This window comes from Gouania willdenowi, chromosome 7 (assembly GCF_900634775.1).
Source record: "Gouania willdenowi chromosome 7, fGouWil2.1, whole genome shotgun sequence".
In the NCBI taxonomy this organism is placed as follows: domain Eukaryota; kingdom Metazoa; phylum Chordata; class Actinopteri; order Blenniiformes; family Gobiesocidae; genus Gouania; species Gouania willdenowi.
This window is the reverse complement of record NC_041050.1, coordinates 28,252,546-28,265,454: the sequence shown is the minus strand read 5'-3', so window position 1 is coordinate 28,265,454 and position 12,909 is coordinate 28,252,546. Positions and strand designations below refer to the sequence as shown.

The 12,909-nt window shown below is 35.6% G+C and overlaps 1 protein-coding gene across 1 annotated transcript; it reads left to right on the top strand.

The window, feature by feature from the left end:
• The first annotated feature begins 5,086 nt into the window (after positions 1–5,086).
• On the top strand, positions 5,087–12,622 carry copz1 (COPI coat complex subunit zeta 1). Its single transcript, XM_028452944.1, has 9 exons — positions 5,087–5,210; positions 5,936–6,004; positions 7,568–7,649; positions 7,742–7,833; positions 8,396–8,451; positions 8,814–8,891; positions 8,988–9,039; positions 9,118–9,156; positions 12,258–12,622. The coding sequence occupies exons 1-9, from the start codon at positions 5,193–5,195 to the stop codon at positions 12,303–12,305; spliced, it is 534 nt and encodes a 177-aa protein (XP_028308745.1). The 5' UTR covers positions 5,087–5,192; the 3' UTR covers positions 12,306–12,622.
• The last annotated feature ends 287 nt before the right edge of the window (positions 12,623–12,909 follow it).

Below are 12,909 nucleotides of genomic sequence, written 5' to 3'. Positions count from 1 at the left end.
TTAAATTGCACAATTTAATTTGTTTTACTTGATGGAACAGAGTCATTTCACTGAATTCTCGGGAACGTGGTACGTGCTATTCGGCGCAGGCCATAGTTCAGTAGAACTTGTTCGCTCACAACTGACACAGAGGTGATATTTGCTTTGTACAAGGTGAAACGCTTTGACTGAGCACTTTGACTAAAACTATAGCAACGGCCACTTCTTCTTTTATCTGAGCCCTTTTAATCAGGAGCCTTGTGAATAAAGCCTGTGTCTCAGGATTTGAAAGAGATAAACACGGGAACAAAGAAAATCTAAAAATGTGTTGCTTTCATATGAAATCAAAATCTGGTTTTACTATAAAAAGATAGTAAAATGTACCGTAATAATCCCTCACAAACCAATGCACTCATCAGATTGGTTCTGATTGAATGCGTGTTTATGCAAGTGAATATGAACAGAATTTTCCTGGACACGCTACATGTTTCAGTTTTTTAAACCTTACCAATGTGCACCTGTGTGTGAACATCGGTAAAGCAAAGCGCTAAACATCAGAGACAGGTCTCACAGGAACACACACTTAAAACGTGTGACTTTCTTTTGCAGAAGTGAGAAACAGCTTCATTTGCTATGCAGAGGTGTCTTGAATTTTAATACATTTACTTTCTTCCCAAGGCAAGGAAAGGCAAACACAAGGCAATTCAATGTGCCTTACATGATTAAAAGTTAAACATTTTGACAACAATAAAAAAAAATCTCCCTCTAAGTCATACGCAGAAGAGAAAAAGAGTGCCTTTAACTTGGATTTGAAAAATTTCCCAATAGATGCTGATTTCAGCTCTGCTGGCAGTTTGTTCTACTTATTTGCAGCATAACAACCAAAAGCTGCGTCAATAAGTTTGCTGTGGATTCTGGGCTCCACTATCTTTTTCTGACCCGTGTCCATAGATCTAAGACAGAGGTGTCAAATTAACAGATATCAGTCTCAGCAGGATCTTCACTTTAAATGTATTTTCCAATTTCTATTTAATTAAGGGAAATATTATTTTTTCTATATCTTTATTTCAGACTCGGGGTCCATAAAAACCCTATAAACAAACACGAAATCACAAATTATGTAATCATTTGGTTTTTTTTTTTTATGGACTTCTGTTGTCATTTTCTGCATTTTTGTAGGTTTTTGGCTCATATTGTGTATTTTTGTTGTCGTTTTGTGTTATTTGGAGTTTTTGTGTATTTCTGTTGTCATTTTGTTCAATTTTGTAATAGTTTTGAGTGTTCCTGGAGTATTTTCAGTTTTTCTTTCTTTTACTTTACTTTTTTGTAATGTTAACCTCAAGTGGCCCACGAATTTTATGTGATATAAACAAGTAATTTCAACATTATTGTGCCCTAGTTTGCACTTCTACTTATATATCAAATACTAAATATGTAAGAAACCGACTATATCCAAGCAATAAGTGATAGATCAGTCCCAACAGGATCTTCACTTTAAATGTCCTAAAATTTGTGACCAATTTCTATTTAATTAGGGGAAATATTTTGCTTTTATACCTTTATTTCAGACCCGGGGTCCATATAAACCATACAAACAAAAATAATTTGAGGAAAATTGAAGGATTTTGTAAGAATTTGCAGTTTTTTCAACAGTTTAACATTAAAAATGATTGCAATCGTGCAGGAAAACTATGAGCCCCTGATATTCAACTATGAGCCTCTGATATTCAACCTTAAAGCTCTGTAGATTTAGGCCTGAAGGAAGCATATAGAGGCTAAAAAGAAAGGGTCCGAGAACAGAGCCCTGAGGAACTCCACAGGACATCGTTAATCCGGTACTTTCAAAGTTTCAAATGCCTAACTCCACTCCTCAAAAGCATGCAACACTAAATACGTTTTGCAACAATTCCAGCAAGTTTGTTTTGTCTTTTTTTTAAAAAAAAAAATATATATGTTTAGGTTTAATTTACTCAGACAAGGTTTTTCAGGAAATTATTATCTCCTCACATGTTTCGACTGTCAACTGCCCTTCACCTCTGAGGAAAACTGTCAGTTGACAGTCAAAAAATGTCAAAAGATGAAAAAATTCCTGAAAAACCTTGCCTGAGTAAACAAAACCTTAACATACGTTTTACAACAGCTTCTACACGCCCTTGTTTGAGTTCAATCAAGCACATTTAAATGAAGATGTGAATGCGGAAGTGGCAAATTTTAGATACATTAAAATAAAACTATATTTTAAAACCTTATATTTTCCTTTGCGTGGACCTTTACCAGTCAATGGTTTGGTTGTTGTTGGCGACCACTGCTCTAAAAGAACACACATTAAAGTATTTACTCACTTGTCCACTCATGTTGTACAGTAAATAATAGCCACAACAAAATTTGGTTTCCAGTATGATTCAAAACCTCTGCCCAAAATAATCCTACAGTAAGGCTGAGCAATGATGTAATTTATGGAGTGAGATAGATGGAATTCCCCATCAGACTGGATTTCCAAATGCTTCCCAGAAGCAGGAACTAAGATAATTGAGGTTGGTTAAATGTAGGAGGATCCTGTAAAAAGATGCTGATGAGTTCAAGAAAAGGTTTGTAAAACGAACACGCACACACACACACACACACACACACACACACACACACACACACACACACGCACACACGCACACACGCACACACACACACACACACACACACACACGAGCTCATTAGATTTAACAATAGAGGTTCACAGAAGTAAACTACCAGTACTTACAATTTACTGAGTCCTTCTGTTTTAAAGGCTCTTAACTCAAGGCTTTGGTTGAAAAACAGGCATACACCCTGTTATGGCAATTTTTATATTCATCATAATATCGTCAAATGTGTGTTCATGTGTACAATTTGTCATGTTTTAATACATGATGACTCCTTTACTCTTCACACTTTTGAACAGCTGAATCATGTTAGATTAAACAGTACAGATCGTATTGTACTCAGTGCAACACAGAGTCTCTGCTGAAGGCCAAAACTCAAACTCACGTGCAGATATGCACGCACACACACACTATCAAGGATAGATAAGAGTGGCGCCCAATCTTCCTCATAATATACACGTCTTCATCATCCTCAAATGTTTCCACTGTTGGGCATCTGACTCCCTCCTTCTCCTCACCTCAGGGTGGAACTTTTTCTGTTATCTGTATAAAAGCTGAAGCTGTGAAACTGTTAGTTAGAGTGGGTCTTGCCTTTTTGCTCTGCCACGAGCCTTTTGCCTTTCATTCTTTCAGGATGGAAGCTTCTTTTTTACTCCTTTTTTCTTTAATTTTATAATAAATCTTTTTTATAAAATCATCAATGCCTCGCCTGGACTCCATCATTCAACCAGAGCAATAAATCATGTCTCCAAATGAGGTCAACTGCAAATTTGCCGTGACAACCCCAATTTCAGAAAACAAAGGTCTTGATTCAAAACAGTTTTGTCTTTAAGGTTGTAGTACTTCTTGCAGGGAAAGAGAAGAAAAGTTACAGTTCATGACAATTTGATGAAATGCCCAAAGAGGGAATGTTTCTTCTTGACTTTATACATATTTGTTACAAAATGTTCACAAAACATGGATAATGTGTAAAGTTATCAGATAAACACCTCGTGTAAGAATATATTTAAATAAGGAGCCTTTTAGGTTCTGAGATAGCCGACATGTGAGCTAAACTATCAGAAAGGGACACAGATACACAGTATATCGTAGTGGCCTCTTTATACTGTGCATTAATGAAACAAATATGATTAAATATGAATTCACAGACTGCTTTTTTTACTGCTGCAAAAGGTGCCTAAATGTTACCAGCTGCTACCAGTCACCTATGGATCACAGGAGCATATTCACCTGCAAAATCACATTATTAATCAAAAAACTTTACTTTTTTCTTTGTCCATCCATTTTCTGACTTGCTTGGTCCTTTTTCAGGGTTGCAGGGGTCTGCCGGGTGCCTATATCAGCTGTAGTGTTTAGAAGTGTAATAATGTTAAAATTAAATCTTCAATTTTAGCTATTTTTGCTGTAACACGTGTTCAGGGCCGGTTTTCCCGACAGGCAACACAGGCGGCTTCTTCCCAGTTTTATATATTTTTATTTTAATTCTTGTTCTATTCTATATGATTGTATTGTGTTGTTTGCACATTTGCACATTTGTGTTCTTTTTAAGATTTGTGTTACTGATTAGTAAAAGCAAACAGGAAAGTCGAATTTTTCTCATACTGAAACTTTTATATTTTATTGTACTTTTGATTGCACTGCACACTGAAAGAGACGCTAGAGGGCGTCACGAAAAAACTGTAACAGAGGATGTGACATAGTGGTACAAATTACGATAAAAAAATAACAACAAATACAAATAACAAAAAAAGTCATATTAAAAAAATATACATAGACTGATAAAAACACAATTCACAACATGGACAATCAAGAAATAAAGAGAAAATTAAAACTAAATAAGGCAGTGATCACTCAAAAAACCAATTTCAACATTTTGGGAAATCTCAACTGCAGGTTTTGAATGGAAAAACCTAACATTGTTTAAAAATATTTTAACTCAGTCAAAAAATTAGGAAAAACATGGCTCTGTTTCTACACATCTACATTTATGAATGAAAAATCTTGCCAGAAATTAAAATTGGTCTGTACAAAATAACTGTACTACGATCTTTTATTTTTTAACCGAACTGCAGTGAGGGAATACCAGAATCCTGACCAGAAATTCCATCCTGTAATAAAATCAAAAAAATATTGTGTGCTCACATGTAAAAAATAAATGCTCAGCGGTCTCACAATAAATACCACAAAAGTAAAATTTACCCAAATCAATATTAAACTTTTGATATAGAAAAAAACATTACATATTTAGATATTATCTAACATTTTTAAATTAATTTATTTATCCTTTAGCGCTAACAGCCAAAAACATGAAGTGTCCGAATAGTTTTAACAGAATCAAGTAAAAAATATCTTTAAAATATAGCCTATTTTTGCAGGAAGAGAGAAAAAAAAATGTCGTTTAATGCCTGACCAATGAATTTATTCTTTCATTTATTACCCAAGAAATAAACTCCTCCCTTACGCAACGTACGGGCTGACGTCAGTCACATGTCAGTCAATGGGAGAGAGCGCCATTTTTTTTACGCATGACGTAAGGCGTTGCTACCAGCATTAGTTATTTTGCTAACAAGGTAGAAGATGGATTCTCCCATACTGGTAATTATAACTCTCGCATTACTTCCGCTCAGAATATTGTAATCGAGGTGTTAATTACGACTAGATATTGTTTTTTCGAAATGTGTTGGGACTGCGGTTTTACTTGTTCACATGCTAATGAGCGATTTGGCACTAGTGCTAACCTGTTAGCCTCCACATACGGTAGTTCCCACACTCTCTACCGGTGATGTGGAAGTGAACCATCAGCCCGGGTCAACATTCAGTATTGTTTCATTCATTCTGTGCTGACGTGTCTCTGAAATACTCCATGAAATATTAACAGCTGATTTTTTTTTTCCTCTTTCATTTATTTGCGACTCAACTAATGCTAAATACAAGTTTTATGAATTTATTTACACCAAATTCCAGCACAACCAAATGCACAGTCATAAATTCACCAAATAATCAGTAATAACATAGTTACGTTAACATTTATAAGTTGATTCAGATGGTAATGATACGTTTTTGGCTGATAGTTAAGGACAGATCACTAGTAAACCATTGTACTAGTTTAATTTGAAAATTTTTGTGCAATGTTAATAAAATTGCGTCTCATTCTTTATGAATAGGTTTTGTAATAAACACATACCTCATGAAATATTATCATTATCAAATAGCATGTACTATGGCACACAAAGAGAGTAGTTGGATGTAATTATAAATTAATCAATACATTTATTTATTTATTTTTTTCCATTGACTCAACTCATTTACTTCCTTCACAGGAGCCGTCCCTGTACACCGTCAAAGCAGTCCTGATACTGGACAATGATGGAGATCGACTCTATGCCAAGGTACCATTTTATTCCCTGTATACTACATCAGTCTCTTATAAGTTATTAATATATTTTTTACTTTTACCATCTGAGCCAGGGGTGTGCCCATACAACGTTTTCACTTCTGAGTTCTGATACGATGCAGATATTGCAGCCTTGCATATTGTGCGATATCGATCTAATGTGATATCAATGCGAATCATACATACTTTTATTACTCATTTTGTAATGTGGAATGCTAGAAAATGCTTGATCAAGTGATGTTACTCAAACAGAGAACAATAGTCACCAATAGTAGGTAGGAGAAAAACTGACTTATTTATTATTAACCAGTTGGTTACATTTACATACAGTACGTTTTACAACAGATTCTGCTTCTACATTACATTTTAACCTCAGCTGAAGAATATTCTACAATTGAATAAAATAAATGAATAAATTACAAGATCTTGAAAAACAATCTCAATAAAAAAAAAAAAGAACCTCAATATATATTAGGCTGTTGCTATTGGTTGGGACCCGGACCTTAGACAAACCTGACTATAGTTCCGGCACTTCCTCTGCACGTGTTCGCATGCACAGTAAGCCAAATGCTGGTAGTTCTGTCACTGCCGGACCCGTGTCCTTCTAGCTAAAGTTCTGTCAGTTTTATTTTAGCCCTAACCCAGGAAATACCCTAAAATTACGCTTATTTAGAAAAGGTCCAACAGTGACGGAACTGAACATGTGCACAGGAAGTGCCGGAACTATAGTCAGGTTTGTCTGATGTCCGGGTCCGTCACTATAGACACTTTGTATATATTAGATCAGTGATTTTAGATGGAGGCTGATATAATCTAATTATCTTATTGTTGTTTTTTTGCTCATATCAATATTGGATCAGGAGCCTGTTAATCTTAGCCTTTCAGTCATACTGAGCCACAAATGTTTATATATTTATATATATATATATATATTAAATCCCTTACAGAGTTTGTTGTTCATTTATCTAAATGTTTATCAATGAGAAAAATTGCTTTTTAAGTTTTACCACATTTTGGGTTCTTCATGTGTTTGATGTAAATATTCCATGCACCCTCAGGTCTCTACCTGACAGTAGTAATAATAATAATCATAATGATTAGAAAAAGCACTCCCCATAAACGTATGAAAATGTGTATCTAGTTGTGTTATTTATTTATTTGTTTGTTTGTTTTATTTAACCTTTTTTTTTTACACAGTTCTTATTTACAACTGCGGCATGGCAAAAAGCAAGGCCTTTTGAAGGAAAGTGGTTAAGAACAAGATTAAAATTACACAAACAAGACAATCTAGTATATAACAAACAGTAGTATAAACTGACTTGCAAAATAAAACACCATAAAGGATAAAGATATCTTCAAGACACATCTAAAACATACACATACTATGCAGCAAAATACGAGAAAAACTGAGAATTGTCTAACAAACTTACTCTGGTTTGCAGAACCAAACTGGCCAAAAGTAAAAAAAATTAACTGATGTTACATGTTTATTTCATTTATTTTTTAGGAGCCATAAATGTGCATTTAAAATACCATTTACTGTATTATTTTTTTGTAGTATTATGATGACACCTACCCAACCGTGAAGGAGCAGAAGGCGTTTGAGAAGAACATATTCAATAAAACACACAGGACTGACAGTAAGTAACAGTAACAGTAACGGTAAAAACAAAGACAGTCATTGTGCTGCTGTTTGTGCAGGTAATTTCATTTTCTGTTGTTCCCCCTTTAGGTGAAATTGCGTTACTCGAGGGCCTGACTGTTGTCTACAAGAGCAACATTGACCTCTTTTTTTATGTAATTGGAAGCTCACATGAAAATGAGGTAAGTTAGAATTCAGGAATAAATAAATAGATACTCAGATAAAAGCTAAAACACAAGAGGAACAGCACACCTACAGTAGTATACAGAATAATGATTTGTGTTATTTATCATCTGTGAAAAGGCAACACTTTTTGCAAACGCTATAGTGCGGCATGAAATTATGTAGACGAATGATGCGTCAATAATTGTCAAAGAACAATTGATCAAAAATCAGTCTTGTGTTTTGATCCACTAATTATACCAAACAGGGGCTCATGATCATTTTTGGTTGCATCAGTGACCCTAAAAAATGTATATAATGAAATGATCTCATGTATGTACGAGACATTGTAATAAAGTTGTAATTAACTCCGCAATAGCTTTTTATTTTTTATTAAAGAATACAAATTGGTGATCTAACAGAGGTGTTAAAACTGAAAGAAAGAATTGACTTTGAAGCAAGAGCAACAGGTTAAATAATTTAATACATTTAAAAAAAAAAAATAGAGTGATTATTTGTTGAATCCTGACAGTTATTATTGCTAATCAATATTTCAAATTAATGTTGTATTTTCTTCCACAGCTTATGCTTATGGCTGTTCTAAACTGTCTCTTTGATTCGCTCAGCCAGATGTTGAGGTAAGTTTCAGCATCTGTTTCTCATTTGAACAGAAATGTTTTGAAGAACGAGTGGTTCTCAAATTATTTTGGCTCAAGTACCGCCTTTCTCTTATTTCTGAATCCAAGTATTTCCTTATGTTCATTGAAAAATACATGACAAAAGGCCCTTGAAAAAATAATTGCATATTAAATCTCAATCGCAATATTGAGGAAAAAAAATCATATTAGATTATTTTCCCAAATCGTTCAGGCCTACTAAAAATAAACATCATAAAACCTCATATTTTTATCTTTCACTCTCACTGAAGTACCCCATGTAGTGCCATTGCGTACCCCCATTTGAGAAACAGTGCGTTCCAAGTTTGCTTGTTACTCTGCAGAAAAAATGTGGAGCGGAGGGCTCTGTTGGAGAACATGGAGGGGCTGTTCCTGGCAGTGGATGAGATCGTAGATGGAGGGTACACAATATATTCACAATATGCAGCTAAAATCATCTGCTGAGTTTGTCTAATTAACTGATTATTAACTAATAGTCTGTTTTTAACGTCCTGCAGGGTGATTCTGGAGAGTGACCCACAGCAGGTTGTGCATCGAGTGGCTCTCAGAGTAAGTGCTTCTTCTCCTTTCTGTCAGAAAGTCTCCTGTTGTTTTCAGCTGTAAATTCTGATCTGATTGCTTTTGCAGGGAGATGATGTGCCTTTGACAGAGCAGACTGTCACCCAGGTGAGACATCTCCTTCCCTCCATCCACTCTCTGCTCTTCACTTTACAAGATCCATTAGTTTATTGACTGTTAAAACCCAATCTGACATCACAAGGACATCTTTCTTGCGTCATTCTCCTCTAATGCTGGGTTGTCACTCACTTCTAGGCCGTCAGATCTCACATTGTGTTGTGTGTGATTACCTATTATAAAGCGTTGAGGTGGTAGGTAGCTAACAATGGTTTCTGTCCTTTTGTTCCCACATGTGTCTGTTTGATTAATTTTGTAGTTTAAAAGATCTGAGAGTGGCGACCACCATCATTCTCTGGTCGTGATGAATAGCTGTGCTCAGTTCTCCTGCTTTATGGTTATGATTCAGTCCTCATCTAATGAATTAGGATTATTCATTAGTTTTCAGTTTTTAAAAAAAATGGTACTTCCAATTTATTGATTGGTGCTCTACTTTTTGTATAAACCACAGTTAAAGCTTTTCTTAGGTTGATCCGTGTTAGGGGTGCAACGTTTAGTCGACAAACATCGATAACAGAATTAGTCACCAACAAATGCAATTGTTGACAATTGTTGGTTACGTCATAACCGTCTTTTTCAAGCTCTGAACATTGTTTTTCATGAGGAGTGGCTCATCTCACCTTGTATATATCTTTGTTCAGAGCTGTATGCATGTTACGGCACACAGACACACACTATGCATCTGCAGCGCCCCTCATTGGCTAGTTTAGGTGACGTGATGGGTGCACCACGCTACTTAAAGGGGACATATCATGACAAATCCACTTTTTTAGCCCTTAAATGCATTTTGTTGTATATTTAGAGTGCTTAGAAGTACAGAAAAAATCAAATTAGTCTCTTCAGGTGCTCCGTAGATATCTTTATATTCTGTTTTGCTCATATTTTTCAATCTGTTTCGAATTTTCTATTCTCTATTACGTTTTTTGAACTATTACATCACAGTATTTGCAGCGGAACTGCCAAATTAGTACATCACTCCAGGTCCAACACTTCGAGCAATCCGCCATTTTTATTTCTCGCTTTTATTTTGTAGTCCAAGCTCAAGGATGCCGAAGTTACGAGAGGATAAGTCAAAATGTTGGGTTGTTGGATGTAGTAACCCACACGCTTCATTACACCGTCTCCCGAGTTTTATTTTTCACGGAAATGTACCCACATCTGTGGGTAAGGTCATTTTTGTGTGCGCGAAGCACTTCAAGGATGATTGCTTCAGCAACCTCCGCCAGTATAGAGAAGGATTTGCTGAAAGACTTTGTCTGATTGAGGGTTCAATTCCTTCTATCTTTGGAGACGACGAACAGAGCACTTCAGTAAGCTGTAAATAACGCTAAAACGTGTGATGATAAGACGTCCCTGTCATTGTTTTGTTAGCATTAGCAGTTGCACCATCTTCAGACTTCATATGTTAGCGTTGTGTGCTCGTTTTAGATCCTTGATGATATGGCCTACGTGATTTAATTTAAGTCTAAAGTTTTCATTAGTCATTTCATTTTGCCGTTTTTGTCTTTGAAAAGACTGTATTAAAATGCATTTCGTGACATTAGCTTGGCGCTAGCGTTAGCTCGGTGCTTGTGTTAGCTCACTTGTTAGGGTTCTGCAGGTTCATCATCTTCATTTTCATCTCGCTCTGCCGGGTCCGACTCTGGCTTTAACATGTAAGGCTGGATGGACAAGTCTTCTGTTGTTGACATTTTGTAAATAACCTCTGAATAAAAAGTTCATGCACCGCTACATAGCCGTATCTCTTCTATCAAACTACAAAAATGGCCGAGCAGGGTGTAGTTGAACCGAGTGTCACCTGAAGAGGGGGCGGGGTATGGAGTGTCTCATTTGCATTTAAAGAGACCGCCCTAAAACGAGTTGCTCTCAGATGCACATCAGAAAAGGGGTAGAAAAGGGGTGGAGCTATAATAATGAGGAATTCAGACCCAAGCATTGCAGTTCCGCTTTATATAGACCACAACTGTATGATTTATATGTAAAAAGGAAGGATTTAAAACCATGATATGTCCCCTTTTAAAATAACTCATTTATTTTTAGCTACCCCACTAATCCTTTTATTTTAGCCCTAACCCAGGAAATACCCTTAAATGTTTCTTTTGTTTCGTACATGTATTTTTAAAGGGGGAATTTGCCGTGTTAAATATGTTTAAATGAAAAAACATAAATGGCAAAAGCGGGATTCGAACCCACGGCAGCGGAAGTAAGAATTCTTGAGTCAGGCACATTCACATGGTGAAAATACAGGCACAATATGCGTATGTAGAAAAGGTCTGGAAAACATACCCATAATCCCAGGGTCTATTGATACGTTTTCGTATCAATAGATACTTCCAAAAGCTAACGCTAACAACTTCGTTACAGGAAGAAACCAAGTATAAAGTTCACAGACAAAGCTGGTCCCATGAGACAGTAATTTAACTTTTCTGATTATTACCCCAAATTATACTATTAGTACTGCTCTCAGATTAACGATTAAATCCTCAGCCTGATCTGGTTTAATTATAGGTAATCAGAGAGATCTTTATCAATCATACCTTCATGTACTGTAACTCATTATCAGATATAAAAGAAACAAGATCCAGCAGCAGTAAAAATCCTATTGGAGTTATTATTATTTTTTATTGTTTTTGAGAAAAGAATTTCATTATAAAAGAGGAAAAAATGAATTGCATAGAATAACACTAATGGAGTTTTAATTTGTAAATACTATTACTGAAACAGATTCTAGTGTTGATTTATTCAGTGTATTTTGTGTTTGTAAGGAAGCTGTTTAAACTTTAGCTTGGGATTTGTTTTATTCATTTGTTTTTATTTGTCGTAATTGTTATCGTTCCCGTGATAAATACCAGAAATTTATCAGGATACATTTTTTTGTCTGTTTTGCTCACCCCTATTCTGGGAGCATCTCACCCTTGACACAATAAAAAAAAGCTTACTTAAAAGATTGTAGCAACATAGAGCAAAAAATTCTACTATTTATCATCTGATTAGTCGATTAATCGTGTCAATAATTGATGAGTAGTCAATTATTAAAATAGTCGTTAGTTGCAGCCATAATCCTTGTGCTCATCACTGCGTATCTCCTACAGGTGCTCCAGTCTGCCAAAGAACAGATCAAGTGGTCACTCCTCCGATAGAGTTCCATCAGCACCACATCTCCCCCATGAGCCACAGTTGACCTCATGGATCTTCATACTTCGTCTTACTGTGATTTCTACTTCCTTCAAAAGCAATCATGGGAAGTAGCTATGGAAGATCCAGTCACATTCTTGGGACTACGTACCTGTCTTTTTCATTTCTTTCCTCTTCTTTTGGTCTTGCACTGATTGCTTCGTATGCATTAATCAATGTGAGGATAAAATAATACACATTCCAGTGATGGCTGGCTGTTTTTTGTTCTGTTTTGTGGTTGATGTTCAATGACCTGAAGTAAAACAAATGCTAACCACCGTCATCGCCTGTGGTATTCTTTCACGTGTCTCAGAAAAAGAAGATGAATCACGGTTGCCACACTTTTTTTCACAATGATTTTTCAAAACTTTTCAAAAAATATTTTACCAAATTTCCATGACTTAGTTCTTAACTGTTAAGATCTATTCAAGAACATTAGAGCGCAAAAAAGAGTGGGCCTTTCAACTGTACTAATGTAAAAGAAGTCTGACAGTGTGCCATGTTTAGTAGCAAAAATGTGTCACATCATCCATCATAGAGCATCATATAATAGCACAATCGCCTTTGACG

Excerpts from the sequence above, each read along its gene's own strand:
- copz1 (XM_028452944.1), top strand. Across the intron at positions 7,650-7,741 it reads TAAAACACACAGGACTGACA|GTGAAATTGCGTTACTCGAG; the intron begins GTAAGTAACAGT and ends TTCCCCCTTTAG. Across the intron at positions 8,892-8,987 it reads GATGAGATCGTAGATGGAGG|GGTGATTCTGGAGAGTGACC; the intron begins GTACACAATATA and ends AACGTCCTGCAG.